Here is a 21,795-nt window from a genome sequence, read left to right as displayed (position 1 = left end):
TCATGTATTATCAATCCTTAACTAATTTCTATTCTAATAAAGAACTTTTTACTTTTCAAATATTGCCCAATAAAGAGAGTAGTTTGGTTTTCTGGGTCCTAAATCCTAGTCGATTATTGCGATAATGAAGCTGCATGTTGACTAATGCACGTTCATCCAAAGGAACGTTCCATCAATCTATGTTTTACATAATTGATTAATTGATTTTTTTTTTCAACCTACCTTTATCATGAATTGTACTCCACCGTTTTCTGGATTTGTATATTCCATTCATGTATCAATCAAAATAACACATGTTTCCCATTCCCCGTTTTAGATCAATGATTACTATTAGCAAAGCAAGGCTTAGAAGGGAACGTAACAATAAAAATTGTTAAGTTGTACTCCGTATTCCGTTATGTATTTTTGTTTATATGTTAATAGCAACGATTAGGTAAATAAATTTGTTCGTTTGTTCTGTAGTTTTTTAAGTATCCCGATTAAATTGACGTATTTTTTTAGTGCAAAACTTTTATCAATAATATATTTGATTAACAATAAGTATAAATAATAATAATAAAAAAAAAGATATTACAAAACTATGCTTATTATTTTTTTTGTTCGGAAATTACTTCCTCCGTTCTCTTAATATTGCAACAAAGTATTATTTTGACTTTTTAAATAATTTATATATACCTGAAGTCTTACCATATTATATACAGCGCTCCAATATGTGTGAAACATACCATTACTTTAGGGTTGCATTCTTGCAAATCAGATCCAAAAATATCACTCTCTTTATTGTTCAAATAATTGCAAAACACTTACCACCCCTAATGTTATTAGACATTTAGCCCTATAACCATCATTATAATTGTTATTGGCTTTGATGTCCATATATCAAATATGTAACCAAAGTTATTAAGGAGTAATATAGAAGACGCTGGAATCTAGTGATTACTGTTAAGGTTCATGGGTATATCCGTAAATAGTAAATTTGAAAATTTTAATAGATATATTATAAATAACGTGATAACTCAAGGTATCTTGTGAAAAAAAAAATAATAAAAAAAAATAAAAAAAAAAAACCACAGAAAGGTACTACATTTATATCGTGGGCTTTAGTCATCATTTACAGTATTGGGCTTCTGTGATTAATGAGCCCATCACAAGCCCAAGCCCATTACGACACAAGTATCAATTCGGTCTAACCTCTAATGGAGGTTGAAGAACAACAGCAACCATTACTCTCCATTTTAGGTACCTTTTCTTGTTCTTTTCTTTTGTAATTTTATATTTTCATGGTTTTCCTTGCATATAGTCGGATTTCATTTTCTTGGAAAAAATTGTTTATTTTGTTGATAGTACAATACGAAATTGTAGTTCTAATTTTAGGTTTCTGGGTTTGTGACTGTTGTTTAAAAGTTTGTAACTTTATGTTTAGTTGGATACTGGTCTAATCCACCCAAAAAAAAAAAAAAAAAAAAAAAAAAAAAAAAAAAAAGAGGAGAAATTAGGGAACTATTGGGAATTTAATATAAATGAATTTGATCATGTAATTGGGTAATGATAATAAGTTAATAACCTTTAAAGTAGAGTTTGGTATATCTGAAATGTTACTTAGTCATTTCTTGATTTCTAGTTTCAGGGTATTTCTGTTTTGGTGTCTGTTAAATGACTACTCTGATCATGAGCTACAATTTGTGTCTGATAAAACTACTTTTGGTCAATCACACTTGATTTCAGCATATGCCTACTACAGGTATTTGAAGATAATAAAGACTACTGCCCCTTTTTTTGGCCGATGTCTGGTCAAGAAATTTCGATTGTAAGCTGTCACCTTTGTACTAGCATATTGAACTTGTTTCGATATGTAAGTCATCTGTGAAATGATAAAACTCAACCGACATTATTTGTATTTGGAATTTACAAGGATCATAGATCCGTAGATTAACATCCATGCTGCTAAATGTATCAGACATCCATAAAGCATGTGAACTGTTGTGTGTGAATATTTTCTATCTTGATTTGTGGAAATTCAGCTTTTTTTGCTTGCCACAAAATGCTAGCACTCTATAGAGTAAATCGAAGATTAAAAATTGTTGGTGCATTCGTTTGCATTGCAAATGTTGAACTTTAGTTTCCTACATATTGTTGCTGTTTGCTGATGGTTATTCTTTACCAATTGTCAGAAAACTAGATTTAATTTGCAGAGAATGCAGGATACCAACTGGATTTTGGAGTCACCACTTTTCTCCTCTCCTTTTATTTTTCCTCTTCTGTAACGTTCAGTTGGCACAATATCATTAGCGATTTGATTATAAGCTGGCTGCATTTTTCTAATATGATGATGTTTACAGCTTCCTAATATTTCAATTAGTGAAGTAGTATAAATTCTATGTTTTGGCAGGATCAGCATACGAATCAGCAATTGATGACATTAGAGCGACTTATCCTATGGAGGATGCAGCTTGCACTCTATGTTTCTTTGTTTTCATTTTGGTTGGTCTAGGAATTGGATGGCTGGCATGAACTCGATCATTGCCTGTTGAACTTTTTCGCCAAATGTACTGCATATTAATGCATCTGTCAAGGCACACCCATGGATACTTGATGGCAGTGTAAATTCATCCCCTCTCAATAATATTTAAGCAAATTTCTTTGTTGTATCCTCTGCATCCCATCTAAACGGAATTTTTGGTCTTTTGTTTTCAGGGACCAACAAAAAGCCACTAAATTAATGAGTTGGTTCAGTACTCTATGGAATCTGTGTTCTTCACTTGAATACTTAGTATCTATCTGTTCTCTTCACCTTAGTTACACTTATTTCATGTCTAATAAGTTTAAATGCGATAAGGTCTAATAAGTTCATATATATGAGTATTAGATAAGGTCTAATAAGTATAGAATCTTTAGATACAATAAGGTAAGAGTTGATGAGTTCAGATAATAGAAGGACTGTTAAATTCAAATACTATAAGAGGTAATAAGCTCCAATCTAAAGTAGTATTCTCTAGTGCCTTTTGAAGAAGCTTGCAGAATTTCTTAAGCTCTTTCTGTGTCTTTTTCTGAAATTTCTAGTCAGAACTCGAAAATATGATCTCTTCTACTTACATGGAATGTGTAAAATTTGTTACTTAGTTGTTAGTTGAAAGGGAAACTTTTTTATCTGAATGCCAGTTACTATATCTAGTTTAGATCCTCACAGTTTCCCTTGTGCCGTCTTTCTGTATTATGTTTTGCTGCATTAGTGTTATATAGTTTAAAGAGTGTGCTTTCCGTGAGTCCTAATGTCGTTCTCCCTATACGAAATCTTCTTATCTTCTCATACAAGTGGAGTGTCTTCCCAGATTATGGTTTGCTTTAGGTATTATCATTTTCCTAAATTTATTTTCAAGGCTGTCTTTCAAATGGCTTTGGTCCCTGTGTCCCTGACACCCGTGACATGAGGTCACAAACTTCCTCAGTTCCTTGATATAACAGCATTAGGCTTATACATGGTGTTGGCACCGTCTTGTACTCTTAGTATTCAGTCACTCGAGCCAGATCATTTAGCTCCCCTTCTGTGACGGGCATCCATTCTCATGTGTCTTCTGATATGGCTTCACTGAGGTAAGTTATCAGTTATGCAGAAATTCAAAACCAATCTTGTAAAAGGTCAAATGAGGAGATATTGTAATTTAAAAAGTTAAAATATGTCTTAAACTTAATGTTACTCTTCTTCTGTGCAGGTCATGTTTTTTTAGCTGCCTTGATGAAAAGTTACTGAATGGGAAGATAGTACTCCATAGTTTGTAGCAATACAGATGGATCCTGAATTAGAAGGCTCGAAATCTGGTGCACTTGGTGTCATGGCGCGAGCTGCTCTTGAAGATATGTACAATTCATCTTAATGTTTCATGGTCAATCAATTTTTGCTGATTTAGAGGTGGTATCAATTTATGGATTATTCAATATAATCACACGCAACTAGAGCAATATACAAACATATAACCAACTAATGACTTTGTAAAAATAATTAGTGATATAGGTAATATACGGAGTATATATCTTGGATTGTTTATTTTTAATTCAGAAGAAAGAACAAATTAGACCATTTCTCCCAAGTTAATTACTGTATTTTCATAGCAAACTTGTAAAATAAAATAAAGCTAGTGTTATCTACTTAGATAAGACTGAGAGCACGTCAATAGGCACTTCTATCCCACTTTCAGTAACAATCGTGTGCACAAGTTAATAACAAATAAAAAGTCCACTTCATATTTTGAATCAAGTTTAAGGCTCTTAATTTTGCTATATATACTCAAAGATTTCATTGTTTTTCTCCACACTACAATACATAATAGCAATTCTAGTAGTAAAACTTTTCTAAGTAGCAAGTTATGGCAAGAGCAAAATCATCGACAATGGCGCTAGCCCTTGGGCTACTAGTGATGACCCTTGTTGGGGAGTGCTATGGCCAATGTGGTGACAATTTCAAGGTTGGTTACTACGATGGCAAGTGTGGCAAAGTCAATGTTGAGGCCATTGTTTTCCAAGTCGTCAAGAAGCATTTCAATGAAGACAAAGATACCATTGCTGATCTTATTCGCTTGCAATTTCATGATTGCTTCGTTAGGGTATGTGCTTGATCATTCTAAGTTATATTAAACCCATTTCCTAAGCTTAATCTGTTATAACTTATTTAACAACGTGTTTCAACTTTATATAAACAGGGATGTGACGCCTCAATTTTACTAGAAGGTGAAGACACAGAGAAAACTGCACGTAACAACCTTAGTGTTGATGGTTATGATATCATTGAAGATGCTAAAGTTGCCCTTGATAAATACTGCCCTGGCGTTGTCTCTTGTGCTGATATTATCGTCCTAGCAGCAAGAGCTGCTACGTACTTGGTAAGTCTATACCCCTTTTGTTCCACTTGACTTGTAAAATTATTTCGCGTATTTTATTAACTCTTCTTTACCATGCGTATACAGGGTGGAGCAGAATGGTACGCAGTCGAAACAGGAAGAAAAGACGGTCGCACATCACTAGCAAGTGATGCCAAGCAGCTTCCAAGACGCGATATTCCAATCCCTGCTGCTGTCGATTTGTTTGCCAGTTTTGGATTAGACACACACGATTTCGTTTATCTTTTAGGTAATTAATCACTCTGAGATTGAGATTTCAATGTAAGTTAATTGCACGGTATTTTTGTAACATATAATTAACTAACTATCGGCGAATGAATATATAATACAGGTTGTCATACTGTTGGAACTGCACACTGTGAAAACATCGAAGACCGTCTATACAACTTCAATGGGGGAGCAGACCCTACCATGAACTCTGATTTGGCCTCTTCTCTAAAAATGAAATGTCCTCGCAACGCTAACTCGACCGAGGAAGCATTCCTTGACCAAACTTATGGTAGCGAATTCGTACTAGACAATGCTTACTTCAAGAGAATAATAGAAGGCAAGGGAATTCTTAAAGTTGATCAAGAATTGGCTCTGGATCCTTTGACTAAGGACATTGTCATCCAAACGGCTGCCGACGAGACGATTTTTAGAACTAGAATTGGTCCATCTATGCGCAAAATGGGTTTAATTGGAGTTCTTACCGAAGGAGAAGTTAGAATTGGAACTTGCAAGAAGGTTCGCTAAGGAGTTTTGTTCATCACAAATTGGCTAATTGCCTAAAGTGTCACTAATTATATTAACAATCATTTGATTGATACCTTAATTACTTCATTATTATTGCATGTTAATGAGGGTTTGTTGTATTTGTTCAAGTTTAATTTCTTTTGATGTAATGTTATGTTTCTCCCATGTTGGGAATTATTGGTGTCTCCTAGGTATTAGGGGATTAAGTTATTATGGTATGTAATTGTATTTCAAAAACTGATTCGAATCACGTCTATTATTTGATCGAGTTAACAAGTTCTTTGAAGGTAATTTTTCAAACTAATTAAGGTGACTTTATGGAAAGGGAGAACATTTTTTTATAAATATAAAATATAAAAATCTATCTTGGCCTTAGCACATTTCATGTGCGACAGGCCACACTATATATGTGGTCATTTGTAATAACAAAGTAGGGAGAAAACCTTTTTTCTATGAGAAATTACACTTCAATACCTTTTTTTTCTTTGGTAAGGAGAATTTTCTTACAAGTAGAGAGAATAAAACTCCTCTCACAGAGGTGAAAGGAGAGTCTCAAACTAATTAGGCCAAACTTAATTCTCATCATGGTAAAAATTGTTACAAAAGATGGTTTGATGATATTTATTTTTGTCCAACGAATAAAGTATTATTAGTTACATTACATATATAGATCAGTTCAAAAGAATTTGCCAAAAATATAGTCCAAAAGTAAAGGAAATTGATTTATTGATTATTACAAACAATAACAATCAATTTATAAGAAATGATAGAAAGGTTTTTTTTTTGTTTTTTTTTTTGAAAACTTATACTAGAAATTAAATTAGTTCATAGATCCGTGACCAAATTATGTTAAACGATCTAAAAGTTACCATCTCAATGATGACGACTTTCTAGTAATTAATCAATTATGAATTTGTTCCTCAAAAAAAAAAATGAATTTGTTATTGTAATATTGTGAAGGGTAACCAACTCCTTTCTATGAATATTACATCACTTGCTAAGTTTCACAAATATTGAAATATCTCACTGACAGTTTTCAACTAATTAATTAATAGAGAATTTAGCAATATTAAAAGAATATGTAATCCTATGTTTATGCATGGATAATTAATCGAAAGTATAGCTAATAAACTTCATACACTAATCTGTATGTAGCACTATAATATTACAACGTTATCAATAATTCCTCTTTGAATGCTTATTGGTAACCCTGATTATGCATTTTAAATAATCCCAATTTTTATTGCCAACAATCATATTATTTGAACATGTCACGGAATTGAATAATGGTATGGCGTGTGGCATATAAGAATGAGTATTTCGGTATTTTCTAAAGGAAAAGTTGGTGTATAAATAAATAGTTTAAGTTAGAAAAATAAAACAAACACTTACTAAATGATCATTTTTTGTTTAATTATTCTCATATTATTTGACCTAACTCGATCGGTCTAGATGACTTAATCAATGAAAACTAAAGTAACACCCTCTTTTGGCTACCGTAATGAATTATGTCCTGAGAATAATTATATTTATTTAAGACTAGGGGTGTTTGTCTCTTCAGAAACATCTGATAAAATTGGAATGATATAGAGAGTTAAGACAAGGATAATTAAAAAAAAATCCTCATATTATCTTAGCATTGATCGATCTTTCCGATTAATAGCCGGCTATTTAAACTATACTTCATGGAAGCATAAAAGAATTGTAAAACTAATAATGTAGATAAAATATGATCTCAATAAATCTTGAGTAGTTACATTCCAATTATGCATTTATATAAACAAAAAAAAATGGGCTTACAAAAGATAATGATATCAGAATGCCGGTCATTTCACATAAAATTATCAAGCTGACTATTCTTCTTAGCTAGGCATTAGCTATAACAGCTATGTAATTGACTAAGTAGTGCGTATCAGAACTAGAGATCTTGGAGTAGGCATTACCTTGAAACCAAATAATGCACGTTAATTGTGGCACAACTAGCCAACTCTTCATTAAACGTGACAACAAGTTACCAAATTATAAAAGCTTTATAATTCAGCTATATTTACCCCTAGAATTCATACATTTTCTTCAAACAACAAAAAATCAAAAAAATAATAATTCTAGTTTAAGTGTTAAAAGAAGATATGGCAAGAGTGAAATCTTCAACGGTAGCACTAGCCCTTGTCCTCCTTCTAATGACCCTTGTAGGGGATTGTTATGGCGCCCTTGAATTCGGCTACTACAAGAAGAGATGTACCAAAGTCGATGCTGAGGCCGTCGTCTTCTCCGTTGTTAAAAAGCATTTCAATGAAGATAAAGATACCGTTGCTGATCTTATTCGCTTGCAATTCCATGATTGTTTCGTTAGGGTGAGTACGTGACAACTAACGTTCATTAATAATTTAAATTAATTATTACAAACCTTGTTATATTTTATGTACGTAGTATAATAATGCATGTATTGATTAAAAATAAAATGTAGGGTTGTGATGCATCAATTTTGCTTGAGGGTCAAGGGACCGAGAAAACTGCACCCCCAAACCTAAGTGTTCGTGGTTTTGAAATCGTTGAAGAGGCAAAGGTTGCTCTTGATAGACGATGTCCTGGAATTGTCTCATGTGCTGACATTATTATCCTGGCCGCTAGAGATGCTACATTCTTGGTAAGCCACTAAGCCTTAATGTTAAACCTACAACATTTAATTTTACCTTGTTAAATAATAATATATGTATGGCCTCTCAAATTTACAATTTGATAAAGTCAAAAGTTAAACAAGGGAAACATGCAACATATAAGTCTTAAAATTAATTACATATTGTTTAATTTTCTTTGCTAATTCTACTCTACTCCAGGGTGGAGCATCTTGGTACAAGGTAGAAACTGGAAGGAAAGACGGTCGTATATCAAAAGCGAGTGAAGCACTTCAATTGCTTCCAAAGCCAAGCATCCCAGTCCCCCAAGCTGTTAAATTGTTTGCTCAACACGGCTTAAACACCGAGGACTTTGTATACCTTCTAGGTAATTATTCGTGTTCATAGGAGGCATGTAACACACACAAGAATTACGGGTTTCATAATGAACAATACACTTTCGTACGTATAGCTTAATCATATATAACAATATATAGTAATTTAATCACGTCGTATACATATATTTGTTATACAGGTTGTCACACTGTTGGAACTTCACACTGTGACAATTTCCAAGACCGTCTATACAACTTCCACAACACTGGGAAACCAGACCCAGCCATGTCCGGTGGCTTGCTCAAATCCCTAAAGAAGACTTGTCCACGTAACACCGTGTCTAACAACGAGACATTCCTTGATCAAACTAAGGGAAGCGAATTCGTTATGGACAATGGTTTCTTCAAGAAAATAATGAAAGGTGAAGGTATTCTAGAAGTTGATCAGCAATTAGCTATTCATCCTTTGACTAAGGACATTGTTAGAAGAGCTGCTGAGGACAATAGGGTATTTACGACGAAAATCGGTCCGGCTATGCGCAAATTGGCCTTGGTCGGAGTTAACACTAATGGTGAGGTTAGACTTGGAACATGCAAGAAGGTCCGCTAGAAATATTCGATTATTAATTAACCACATTTTTTTAACTTACATTCATTTGATTGTACCTTGATTATTTCATTGTATTGCTTCAATTATTTTAAGGAATTTTTGTTTGAATTCGTTATGTACTTGTTCAAGTGTTTTTTCACTGTTATACTAATGCAATATTGTTAATAAGATTACTATAGTTATTGTTGTGTCTTTAATTACTTCCTTGTGAATAATGTGGAATTTTAAATCTTATGATGAAAAGATGTTTTATCTTGCTATTGATTTTGATAGGAAAACTCAAATAACATACATAGGAACATTAGTACTCCCTCCGTCCCCGAAAGAATGACCTGTTTGGGTTGATTACGCGAGTATTAAAACAGTTAAATAAAAAGAAGTAAAGATATATTGAAAAGATAAATTTACATGGGGTTTGTAAAAAAAATAGAGAGAGAAAGTAATAAAATTACATGGAAAATCAAATTTTTATATGGAGAAGCTATTTTTACACAAATATTGTTGTAAATTGGTGGGTGTTTTAATGTAAATGGGTCATTCTTTTTGGGACTAAAATTAGGCCAAATGGGTCGTTCTTTCGGGGACGGAGGTAGTAATTAATAACGCCATTATTTCTAATGCTAATGTCCTTCCATAGTTGAAAGAGATTGTTCGAGGATTATTGGTGGTGATAGAACGGACTAAATCTTTTGGCAAAGGGCGTAAATGAATTCCTAAACTATAGTCATAAATGATGACACATGAAAAAAGCTAAGATAACATAAAAATGATACTCACAATCATGTACACTATTAATAGCTTTGCACCAAAAAAAAAATGTACACTATTAATAGCTAGCAACTTAGCAAGTTTGGCCTAACAAGTCTAACACGGTTATTAGGCCCAAAAACATGTGATGAGTTTCAGGTTAAAGGTTGTGAAAAATCGACAAAGACAAAACAACTATTCCGTAGTACATACAACTCTGTAGAACCTTTCTATTACATACGTAGTATAAAATTTCAAGAGACTTGCCCTTAGCTAGAAGGCCTTTCATGAGTCATGACTAACCTTTAGACTTCTACATCCCATTGTTATGTTACTCTATTTTAAACTTATATTTTTTAAAATAAGTGAAAATAATAATGTGAATAAATTGTAACTTTAGGGTCTGTTCTCATTGATTGAACTCAGCTGAACTGAACTGAACTGAACTGAGCTGAACTGCACTGAACTGAGCTGAGCTGAACTGAAATGAATATTTTATAAGAAAAGGAAATTAGGAGCTGAGCTGACTGAACTGAACTGAATTGAATTTCAACGTAAGAGAACAGACACTTAGAGTAGTTCGTTTATATTATCGCCCAATATATTATTTCAAGTTTCGATCAGCTAGCAAATAAATGCGAAGCACAGGGTGAGGAAATTCTTGAATAATGACACCACAGCTACAGACAGAACAAGTCACATGGACAATTCATTAAGTATCTTCCTCAAGACAATAACCCAGTTTTTTAATCTTTATTTCTTTCGTATGTTATTTGCTCAGAGTATTCAGCAATAATTTAAAGTACTTCGTTTTTTTTGGGTATTAAATTGTACAAGTCCTTCGTACATTACTTCCTGTTTTCTTGTGGAGAATTTGTAGTGCAATTGTGCGAATACTCGGCAAAATCTGAGTCAGATTAAACAATTGAAACACCAATTCAACAATCTACTTAAATTTAATGGGGAGCCTATTTCAAATGTGGTCTAATTTTATTGTGCTTTTTATTTTATTTTTTTATATGCAGTACAATACATTAATTTATTATTTTATACTAAATTAATCGAAATGTACTTAAATACTACCCCCTTCCTTTCTGAATGTCTTCATGCTTTGATTTTTAGCACAACTTTAATTAGTATTTTTATGCTATTATATACTACCTCTATTTCGTATTAGTTGCAACTTTAGAATATTTTATATCTCACAAATAATACCCCAAAGTTGCAACTAATAAGAAACGGAGGTAGTAAATAAAATGTTAATAAGCTAAGTAACATTTTGGATTAATCTTGTTGCACATCGTTGTAAACTTGTAATATAATGTTCATAAGAACTTATTTTTGTTCTAAATTCAACTTGGATAGCTAGCTTTTATTAACCTTTATGGCAACTTATTTATCTTTCATGATCTGAACTTATCTTGTTTATGTAAATTTATTACTCTCTCCGTGTTTTAATAAGTGTGACACTTTGATTATAGCATAATTTTAGGCAATTTAATTGACTTAGATAAAATAAGAGGTAAATGAGATATTTTAAATATTAAAATATGGTAAAAGAAATATAATAGGGTAAGGAGCATCTACAATGGCTAGTAACACCTCCTTACAATTTTGGGCTGATACATTATTATTCTCAAACTCCATTATTTAATGTACAACGTTTATTCAATCAAAAAGATATATATATATATATATATATATATATATATATATATATATATATATATATAAACAGTAAAAATAGGAGAAAGTAAATGCATAGAATACACATTATCTAATCAAAGTGGCTTTGGGTATAGTAAAATTACATAGTTTTGCAATCCTTGTACCACCACATTGGCAAGGAAGCTGAGTCCCATTCATCTTCATGATAAACAAAATTTGTTTATTTAATGACATTTTTGTAAATAAATTATCAAAAAAATATCAGTCAGCATGACATTTTTGTAAATAACTTAACAAATTTTATTAATATGCGAGTCCCACAAATGTTAACTTATTTACGAGAATGTCATGCTGACTGAGATTTTTTGTTAATTTATTTACAAAAATGTCATTAGATAAACAAATTTTGTTTATCATCAAGATGAACTTGTCTAGGCTAGCTAGTAGCTCTAACTATTAAGAAATTTCAAGCAAAGACTTATTATCAGCCATTATGGATATTCTAATAGTTTATTGAAAATTAATGAATGTGACATGAAATTAATAAATAAATAATAATAATAATAATAATAATAATAATAATAAGTAATGAAAAGAAAGATACTCCTTCCGTCCCTATATGATTTTCCCATTGACTTTTTACGATCTCCAAGACGTGTCTAAAAACGTCTATGTCTCATTTTTTCATACGAGTAAAAATTATAAAAATTTGATGTTAATAAAATTTACAATATGATGAATTCAATAAGATTCCCATGTGATGATTTGAACATATAATCCCTTATGATTAACGAGAATTTATGGTCAAAATTTTTAAAGTTTGACCCAAATATTCAAAATGGGAAAATCATATGAGAACGGAGGGAGTACAATATTAAAATATACTTGTAGGTTTTTGTAAACAAAAAAAAAAACAAAAAAAAACATGCAAGATGTATTATAACACTTGTTAAACGAGTAAATATAAAATGTGGGTACTAAATTTTGCCCAAAGTTGCAAATTAGGTACTCAACTTTGCTTTGTTGCAAGTTGGGTACTAAACTTGGGTATTGCCTGAATTTTGACCTTTAACAACAGGTTAACAGGTTACCAAACATTAATAACATAAAAAAGAATTAAAAAAAAAAAATTAAACTTCAATTGAATTAATTAACCAAAAAACTCATCTTTTCTCAATTTTCTCTCTCCTATTCAACCTTTTTTAGCTCAACTTTCTTTCTCTCCGACCTTAAAGAAACTAATTCAAGGTGAGTTTCGTCGGATTTGTTGGGTTTTCATAGTGTATTCCGTTGAATTTGTGGGGGGTTTCGTGAGTGCGTTTCGTGGCTTGGGTTTTGTGAGGTTGGTTGGAATTATGAGGGCGTTTTTGCGAGGGTGTTAGCCTAGGTTTCGTGAGGGTGGTGGCCTGGGTTCATGAAAGTGGTTAGATTTTTTAGGGCTTTCATGGGGGTGGTTGAATTTGTGGGTTTTTCGTGAGGGTGGTCGGATCTGTGGGCGTGGGATTCATGGAGGTGGAAATTTCGTGGGGGTGTGGATGCAGTGGTAGTCAAAGAAAAAAAATTGTTGATTTTTTCTAAATTTTTTTTCTGTTGTTTAGTTGATTTTTTTCTACATAAATGGCAATTCAAAATCTCCCATATACTAAAAACATCAATCAAAAGTAAAATACTTTTCACTTCAATTCATTATCCCAGACAACCTACCTACTAAAATTTAAAACCTCAGTAACCATTTAAATCAATTTTGCATCTTCAATGGTTAAAATAGATAAACAAAGAAATTTACCTCCACTAAAAATTGTGCCAGTTGTAATCTGATCATCACTAAAAAATTCGCGAAATTAAATAAAAAAAAAATCGAATTGCACCAATAATTATGTGCAAATATCAAAAGTAGAAATGTTGAAAATATTACTGCATAATTGAAAATTAAATGGAGGTTTGTTAATGGAGGAAGAGAGAAAAGGAGGAGAGAGAGAAAGAGGTTGAGTTATTTTAGTTTTTTTCATTTAATAGAATGCAATATGGTAACCTAATAGTGTAGATTACTTGCCAGAAAAGAAGATTCAGGCAGGTCATATTACCCAATTTGCCAATATTGAAAGTTGAGTATCCAATTTGCAACAAAGGCCAAAGTTGAGTACCCAACTTTTATATTAACTCCTTGTTAAACACACATAGTGACATAGCACCTATTTTCATTTATGTTCAAATTTTACATTAATATACATGTAAAAGAAAACATTCCACTTATTTAAGGACCAACTCAAAATCACTCGCAAAAATTAAGATATAAGGCAACATTAAGCAACGATGTGACTAAAAGAATTACTCACACCTTGTTGATTTGAAAAAAACCAACAAAAAATGGTGGGAAAGAGGGGAAAACGAGTAAAGTTGACCCAATAAAAAAAGGGTGGCTTAAACTTTTGTATAATTTTCCGTAAGACAGGGCCAAATTCAGAAAGTGTGACAGAGGATTTTACAAAAAGGAAACCTGATTAACCCTCTCTCTTTCTCTCTCCTCTCTCTCTCTCTTCTTCCTCTGAGAATTGATTGAAGAAGAGCTTCACTTTCTATCTCCAATTTGAATGACATGCTTCTTCAATTACTTTCCAACTGATTTTGGGAATTATTTCAGGTTCTTTTTCTATTTTTATTATCATTTTTTTCCGCACTTTTCTCTTCTTTTTGTTATTATTATACTCTTATTCTTGTCATTATAATTACAATTATTACATTTTTTGTTTCTTTCCTTTTGGATTTTTTTTTTTTTATATATATACATAATCCCAAAAATACCCAACGTTTTTATGTTTCTTCAGGATTTAATTTCGCAATTTCAGGTTTTGTTTCACATTTTGAGAATCACCCTCTAGATTTTAGGGCGGTTGTAAGACAATGTTCTATATTTTAGGAAGAAGGGTTTTTAAATTTTGGGTAGTTTCTTTTCAATTTAGATAAAATTAATAGGGAAATTTACCAATTTATTCTTAAATTTCTGATATTTATTGTCTTTGTAATTGCACTACTCTTAATTTTCACATTTATATACAAAAGTTCTTGTCTTTAACTTTTTTTTTTTGATGAACAATTGAACATATCCTGTTCATTTACCAGATTTTTCTGGGATCGGGAATTTTATTTTTGGATATATGAACAAAAAAAAAAAAATTTAAACTTGTAGTATTAATTATGGGGTAGTTGTCATTGACAAATTCTAGGAAACCATCGCATTTCACTGGGTTGACTACTCGCACGTTCTTTTCTTGATTGAGCTTTCTTATTTTATGTATTAATCTATACTTTCGGTTTTTTTAATGTTAAAGAGATTATACATTAAGATAGAATTAGATTAAATTAGTTTAATTGTTGATGATTATCGAGTAATTTGAACACTAATTGTGGACTGACACGGTCATTAGCTACTTGTTGGAGGCCACGCATGACACATGTAGTTGCACAAATGCCTGCGGCTGGCGACGTTACTTGGTTTTATTGGACCTCTTCTATACGTGTTCTATCTTGTTATTATTATCGTATAATTTAATGTTGTTAATCGTTATTTTATTGCTCGTTGTACTCCCTCCGTCTTTATTTAGTTGTCACATTATACTATTGATTTCGGGCTGAGGAAAGGGGTAATAGACTAGTAGGGGGATGTTGTATAATGAGGGAGAAATTTCCTTTGAATTCACTAGTGGAGACCTTGGATAATTGGATGGAAATAACTTTTGTGCAATTGTACAAGGAAGTTGATGTTTGTAAGAAGCTTGATTTTACGCATACACCAAACATTGAGATGTTAGAGAGTTAATAACAATGAGAATCATAAGGAGTTTGAAGAAATAAATGGGTGTTGTATATGCACCAATGAGTTAGAGCAAACCGTATGTGTCTAGCAACTATTTACAGCAAATTATTAGTTGATATGATGAGAATTTGAGGGAGACAACAACGGGTCTAACTGTGTGTCCTCTAGATTGTTAATAGCTACTCTTTTTTTTTTTTTTTTTTGAATAGCTACTCTTTTGTTGTACCTAATAGGCTAATAGACTCTTCTGATTATCATGTTCTCGAGTCTGTAGGTGAGAGTCGCGAGACTTATATTTGCTTGGTTTACAAGTATTTTGCCGGTATTTTCCCATGTTGAAAACAACTAATGAATATGTGTGCTCGATTATTCCCTGTTTATTAGCAACAAAATAGACACAATGTATCATGACTCATTAGTTTATATGCTCTTAATTGCTTACATGTTAGTATTTTGAGTTGAAATTTGTGAAACCTTGATCTCATTTGCTTATATTTTTTAACAAGAAAAATTGATTCACAATCAAAAGCTCATGTCTAGAGCACCCTAGCTAAATAAATCAATTTAAATAGCTGAATTCTTAACTCGTCTTAATTAGTGAGGGTATAGAAAGAGTGTTGATCTGCTTCTGTTTCCCTGGTTATTTCAGTGGCTGCCGAGGGGTTTAGATTTTAGTTTCTGTTTGCCAGATTTTGGTTTTGTTGTTTGTATCCCTGCTTGTTGTTAGTGATATTGTATATCATTATAGCTTTGTGCTGCAAATTTTTTACTGGTATTCTCTTTGATAATGATGCTTTTGTGAGTGCATATCACTTCGGGTTATGAGAACTGTATTTGCAACAATATGCACATGTGGGAATATTTTTCGAAAATACCTTTGAGAAGTTAATGATACATACTCGTATTACAAACTACTTAGTATTTATTACGGAGTACTAATTAATGACAAGGGGCTCACTAAAGATTGATAACATAAAAGGAACTGCTTTTTGTTTGTGTTATGAGAGATGTAGCTACATTCTTTCCTTTCTTATTCCCTCTCTTTCTGTGTTAAGTGAAGTGTGTGATGTTAAGTTGTTGAAATGCTTATCTGCTATTAAATCTGTTTGCAGGTTAAATTTCCAATAGCACATTTCCCCTTGATTGGATCTTGTTCTCTCTAGGATAGCAAGTTGAAAGAAATGGCTACTTCATCAGTAAGAAGTTATACTATCTCCGTTTTTATTTGGATTTTCTATGTGTCAAAATAACAGGATTTTCTCTTACCTAATTGTGAAGGTCCTTATCTTTGCTTTCTTTTCTTGTAAAACTCTGATGTACACCATTAGGTTTATCTTTTCTGTCTATGCTACTGTATTACTCATCTTCAATCACTTATTAATTTACTATTATGGGAATCTACAACGTAATTATTGTCTTTTATGGTAGCGTGACAATTCAACTATTGTTTTCATCCTATGCTCTACCGTAGTGTTTCATGATACTAGAAAAGTAGAAAGTGAAACACTGTATTTATGAGAGGACCCTTCAAGATATCTAATATCTGTCCAATAAGAATTTTCTTATTAAAAAAGGACCAAGAGTATATCTTACTCTTCAGTGTAGATGTTTCATGACAGATCCACCCAATTCTCATGTGACTAGTCATGATATTGATTTGTTAATGATCTTAGGTATCTTCAAAGAGTCCTTTTAAAGGATCAGAATCTAGAAAATCAAGTTCTTGGTGGTGGGAAAGTCATGTTGGAAGGAACACAAAATGGCTTGCTGAAAATTTAGAGGGTAAGTAACTTATGCACTTGGCTTTAAGCATTTTCTTTTATCACACATTTCTTCCATCTAGTTAGCTACGCCACTTGATATACCACACAATGTATAATCATTGGCATTTTAGCATCTAATTCCCTATGTGGTATCAAGTTATGCTGGTAACTGAAATGCGTTGTCCGTGGAAATTGGGATTTTATGCCTCAGCATATAATGCTCTGGCAGTATATAAAGTAGCATTGTGGAAGGCCAACCAGCTCATTCCCAAGACTGATGTAGTCTAGGAGAAATGCTAGGGAAGGGCTTAGTTTGCACTTTGCAGTCAAGCACCACTTTTAACCTTCCCTTCCATGAGGTTTGAGATAATGATTTTTGAGTCATCATCCTCATGTTTTTAATTTTTCATATTTTTTTGCTTTCCTGAAAACCATCATGGGAAACATGTTAGCTGGATACTGTGTTGTCAATCTATTTGGATGACCGGATTGCAAACTTGCAATTGACTACTACATCCAAATTTTTGTGCTAACTTGGCTGCTTTTGCTTCTGTTTTTGAAAGACTTGTAGCATCTTAATGCTTTTGAATCAATTTGTATAGTTTAGACCTTTTTATTTATGTCAATTCACATTATGTAATCTCAAAGGTATAGCACTTTCAATGGCATGCTTCTCGTATAAATAGATGAATTTACTAAATTGATCGATGTCTTATTGTATTGTGTCCAGTGAGTAAATAGATGAATTTACTATATTGATCTATATGCCAATGATGTAAAAGATTCCAATTTTAAATTCTGTGGATGAGTGCATTTACAACTCAGTACATGGTGAGAACTGAACAGTTAAGTCTTAAGATAGTTGTAATGATGACTTAAATCCTTTTCTGCAGAGATGGAACAACATTACAAACGTATGCAAAAGTTGATTGAAGGGGATGGAGACTCGTTAGCAAAGAAGGCTGACATGTATTATCAGAAGAGGCCTGAATTACTATCTCATGTAGAAGAGTTCTACCGGATGTACAAGTCACTTGCTGAGCGTTATGAACATTTGACTGGAGAAGTGCGGAAGAACATTCCGGCTGACCTACAATCTCAGGGGTCCATTGGATCAGATGCCAGTGCTGATGTGACTTCTATATGGTCCCCTCAGGATCAAAAGTTTATCCATCGGAAATCCGGTCCTCGAGCTGCTGGCTTTGACTTTTTTCTTGGTCCTAAGAAAAGTAGCAACGATCGATCTGCAAAAGGAGATGAAACACCTTCAGTATCAGACTCCGAGACAGAATTTTCAGAATCTGATGTGTCCTCTTTATACAGCTATACTGGAATATCAGTGAACACTGGTGAAGAGGAGGTGCAGTCAAGGCCTTTGGAATCAGAAACTGAGAGTTGTGATGTGGAGAAGATGCAGGTGCAGCAGCATGAGAATCGTAATGGATCCTTGAGGAAAATCAGTAGTGGCAATTTTGATGATGTGCATTCTAAGATTGCAGATTATGAAGAAGAATTGAAATTGGCAAGGCTTAAAATTTACCAATCAGAAGAAGAAATAGCTAACTTGAAAATAGAACTCCTGAAATTCACCAGCAATTCGCTAAATGAGTATCCTGGGGTGGAAAATAGTGATTCCACGGAAAAGTTTGATCAGGAAACGGGTGAAAGTAATGTGCTAGAAATAGATGTTTCTCAACCTGAACAAAAGATCCGGACACTATCTGAAGAGTTGAGAATCACAAAGGGGAGACTTCAAGCTTTAGACAAAGAGATGGCACTTTTAAGAAAAGAGAACAAAGATTCTTCTGACAACATACGGAAAATGCAGGATCTGCTTAAAATGGCTCAGAAGGAAGCTGCTACATGGAAAGCGAAGATTGAATCTGAGAAACGACAGGCAGCCAAGTTGCAAGAAAGGATTGCAAGGTACAAAACTAGTTTAACAGATCGAGAAAATGAGGTCCGGGATTTGAAAGAAGTGATCTCTGATGCTAATCGTAAGTATCAGCTTCATGCTGAAATAACTAGATTGACTGACGAAAAGACTCGCTTGGAAGAGAAGCTTAGGGAATGGGAAATGACTTGTCATTCTCTGGAAACCCAGCATGGGGCACTGGAGAAAAAATTAAATGATGAAATTGAACACCTGAAAGCGGATATTACTGATAAGACGTTTAGGCTAGAAATGCTGGAAAGTGACCTTGATGCATACAAGCTAAAATATGAAAATCTTTCAAGTGAAAAAGATGAGCTCAACACTGAACTGAGTGCAAGAAATGACCAAATTGCTGAAATGGAAAAGCGTCTGCAACAGCTGGTTGCTGAAAAGGACGAAACAAATATAGTGGTACAGGATTTAAATTTAAAAGTTGAGGAACTGCGAGAAGAGGTTGAGAGACAGAAAGCCTCGATGTTGGAAACTGCTGAAGGAAAAAGGGAGGCAATCAGGCAGTTATGTTTCTCCCTTGAGCATTACAGGAATAATTACCAGCACCTTCGACAAACTTTCACAGGGTTCAAGCGGCTTCATGCTTTTGCATCTTAATATTTTTTGCTTTCCTGGATAGAGAGATGTGAAGACCTCTTTTTTCCTGAGGGTTTGCATATAGATCTATAAGATGGATTTCCATTTCTTCATTGATTTTTGTACATATATCATCAAGGAATCGGTTTTGGTTTTCTTCTTGTTCCTTTCTTGTTGGTTTTGAAGAATCAGAACTCTTGTCATGAGCATGCTCACTTATTAGGTTAGTCATGGCCGGCTTGCTGACCGTCATCTTGATGGAACTCAGTTTAGCGTGGACAAACAGCAGCTTTTACTCGTTTAACTGTATAAGGTTGGTGATTCTTTGTCACTGGTATATTTCGGATGTTTAATACAAAGTACTTGGTATTTAACTTTTTGGACAGACCTTGAATTAAACTTGTTTCATCTTATAGGATATTTCTACTCTACTCTGAATTTCTGAGAGGTGAAGTGGAGCTGTGCAGGTCCATACCCACCGATGGAGGCTGTAGAACTGGTCTCGTTCGTTTGGAGCCTCAGCAATTATATAATTTGACAATAACCTTAGCACATTGAACATCAACACTGTATATTTTTCATCTACTTTCTTTGGTTTGCTCCTGTTTTTAAACGGAGGTACTTTGTTGTGTGAGATTGATGTACCTTGTAAAAAAAATATGCTTATGAACGTTGACATAGCATGAATAGAAATGGTTCATTTCCGGTGCCCAGCCCTGCATCTTCCCTATCTGGCGTGTTAATGTGTGGAAGTGTACATGAACATTGCATGTGAAGCCTGAGCTGCTTTTTATTTTCTTTTACTTTTTTTTTTAAATGTGGTGAAGGCTCGTCTAAAGTTCTAAGGGCTTATTCTCTTCACCTTATTGGAGAAGGCTCTTCTAAGGGCTTGTTCTCTTCACCTTATAAAAATAAGTGTCGGGTTTATTAAGTTAGATCAGTTCAGGTTAAAGTCTAATAAGTTTAATAAGGTATAATAAGTTCATTAAGATTTAGGGTCTCTTCTGTTCAGCTTAATTTTAGTTCAGTTCAGTTCTTCTTCAATCAATTCAGTTCAGTTCATTTCTTAATTTCCATCTCTCATAAACAATTCATTTCAGCTCTATTCAGTTCAGTTCATTTCTTAATTTCCATCTCTCATAAACAATTCATTTCAGCTCTATTCAGTTCAATTCACTTTAGCTCCAATTAGTCAGTTCAGTTATTTTCAATAGATTATAACAAACCCTTAATAACTTCCAATAAGTTAAAGAAAGTATTATAAGTTCTAATAAGGTTTAATATGTTTTAATAAGGTTCAATAAATTCCAATAAGTGCAATAAAATCTAATAAATTTAATAAGGTATAATAAGTTCTATTAAGTTCAAATAATTTTCATCATGTTTCTCTAGCTTTTTATATCATTTCTGGCTTTTTCTCTCCCAAAACCCTACCCTTCTCGCAAAAAACTTCTTCGGCCATGAGGCTCGCCGGCGGGCGTGTGGCTCACCGCCCATGCCACATCGTCGGCGAGCCTCCGATCTACTTTCTTAGGGTGTTTTTTTCGTTTTTCGTGTTGATTTTTTGTCTGGTTGGCCTAGCAACAAGCCGCCGCTGCCCCTTTTCGGCCGCCTCTTATCCTCACTGGCCTTGAAGCCGGCATGCCACCGATCTTCTATTCCGCTTCCCCGCCGTTTCTCTGCTCCACCGCCTCGCTCGTCGTCGCGACGTTTTGTATGAGAATGGAGAGGGAGAGTTATCTCCCTCTGAGTCCCTCGCGTAGGGCCATTCTAAGTCTGGTGCTTCCAGCCGTCGCTGCCGCGGTTCAGGGGTTTGTGGGGTTTGGGCCTCTCGGGCGGCTCTCTGCGGTTCGGGCCTTACTGTCCGGCGGTGTGTGGTTTGGGTTGGTGAATCTTGGAGAATTGGTGGTGGTGTTCGGATGGGCTGCGGGGTCGGTTGTTATATTTACGTTCTTAGTTTTCTTTTTTAGGTTTTCTTCTGTTTTTTCTATTAGTGGTGTGCGGTTTTGGGTCTCTTTTTTCTCTATTTGTGTGTGTGGTTTATTCGGGCTTGTTATTTTTTCTTTTTGTGTGGTGCGTTTGTGTGCTATGG

At 33.6% G+C, this 21,795-nt stretch overlaps 3 protein-coding genes across 8 annotated transcripts; all 3 read left to right on the top strand.

Annotated features, from left to right (window-relative positions):
* Positions 1-931: 931 nt before the first annotated feature.
* On the top strand, positions 932-5,913 carry LOC110684227 (cationic peroxidase 2-like). Of its 5 annotated transcripts, XM_021860645.1 has the most exons (7): positions 932-1,239; positions 1,742-1,807; positions 2,390-3,591; positions 3,711-4,598; positions 4,695-4,874; positions 4,959-5,121; positions 5,224-5,913. In XM_021860645.1, exons 4-7 carry the CDS (start codon positions 4,362-4,364, stop codon positions 5,625-5,627), a joined length of 984 nt encoding a protein of 327 aa, XP_021716337.1. In that variant the 5' UTR covers positions 932-1,239; positions 1,742-1,807; positions 2,390-3,591; positions 3,711-4,361; the 3' UTR covers positions 5,628-5,913. The 5 variants fall into 5 exon arrangements, with proteins under 5 accessions (XP_021716337.1, XP_021716336.1, XP_021716334.1 ...); XM_021860644.1 differs by lacking the exon at positions 1,742-1,807; XM_021860642.1 differs by having other exon boundaries at positions 1,742-3,591.
* A 1,646-nt stretch (positions 5,914-7,559) lies between these two features.
* On the top strand, positions 7,560-9,370 carry LOC110683962 (peroxidase 57-like). Its single transcript, XM_021860359.1, has 4 exons — positions 7,560-7,981; positions 8,095-8,274; positions 8,465-8,630; positions 8,778-9,370. Exons 1-4 carry the CDS (start codon positions 7,757-7,759, stop codon positions 9,185-9,187), a joined length of 981 nt encoding a protein of 326 aa, XP_021716051.1. The 5' UTR covers positions 7,560-7,756; the 3' UTR covers positions 9,188-9,370.
* A 3,208-nt stretch (positions 9,371-12,578) lies between these two features.
* On the top strand, positions 12,579-20,416 carry LOC110684226 (protein NETWORKED 4A-like). 2 transcript variants are annotated; one of them, XM_021860639.1, is made up of 5 exons: positions 12,579-14,243; positions 16,529-16,612; positions 17,090-17,198; positions 18,073-20,016; positions 20,120-20,416. In XM_021860639.1, the coding sequence occupies exons 2-4, from the start codon at positions 16,598-16,600 to the stop codon at positions 19,722-19,724; spliced, it is 1,776 nt and encodes a 591-aa protein (XP_021716331.1). In that variant the 5' UTR covers positions 12,579-14,243; positions 16,529-16,597; the 3' UTR covers positions 19,725-20,016; positions 20,120-20,416. The 2 variants fall into 2 exon arrangements, with proteins under 2 accessions (XP_021716331.1, XP_021716332.1); XM_021860640.1 differs by lacking the exons at positions 12,579-14,243; positions 17,090-17,198 and having other exon boundaries at positions 16,537-16,612.
* The last annotated feature ends 1,379 nt before the right edge of the window (positions 20,417-21,795 follow it).

This window comes from Chenopodium quinoa, unplaced genomic scaffold (assembly GCF_001683475.1).
Source record: "Chenopodium quinoa cultivar QQ74 unplaced genomic scaffold, ASM168347v1, whole genome shotgun sequence".
Taxonomy (NCBI): domain Eukaryota; kingdom Viridiplantae; phylum Streptophyta; class Magnoliopsida; order Caryophyllales; family Amaranthaceae; genus Chenopodium; species Chenopodium quinoa.
This window is presented reverse-complemented; position numbering and strand designations above follow the sequence as displayed.

Excerpts from the sequence above, each read along its gene's own strand:
- LOC110684227 (XM_021860644.1), top strand. The coding sequence starts at position 4,362 with ATGGCAAGAGCAAAATCATCGACAATGGCGCTAGCCCTTGGGCTACTA. Across the intron at positions 4,599-4,694 it reads TTCATGATTGCTTCGTTAGG|GGATGTGACGCCTCAATTTT; the intron begins GTATGTGCTTGA and ends TTATATAAACAG. Across the intron at positions 5,122-5,223 it reads CGATTTCGTTTATCTTTTAG|GTTGTCATACTGTTGGAACT; the intron begins GTAATTAATCAC and ends TATATAATACAG.
- LOC110683962 (XM_021860359.1), top strand. The coding sequence starts at position 7,757 with ATGGCAAGAGTGAAATCTTCAACGGTAGCACTAGCCCTTGTCCTCCTT. Across the intron at positions 8,275-8,464 it reads CTAGAGATGCTACATTCTTG|GGTGGAGCATCTTGGTACAA; the intron begins GTAAGCCACTAA and ends ACTCTACTCCAG. Across the intron at positions 8,631-8,777 it reads GGACTTTGTATACCTTCTAG|GTTGTCACACTGTTGGAACT; the intron begins GTAATTATTCGT and ends TTTGTTATACAG.
- LOC110684226 (XM_021860639.1), top strand. Across the intron at positions 17,199-18,072 it reads GCTTGCTGAAAATTTAGAGG|AGATGGAACAACATTACAAA; the intron begins GTAAGTAACTTA and ends CCTTTTCTGCAG.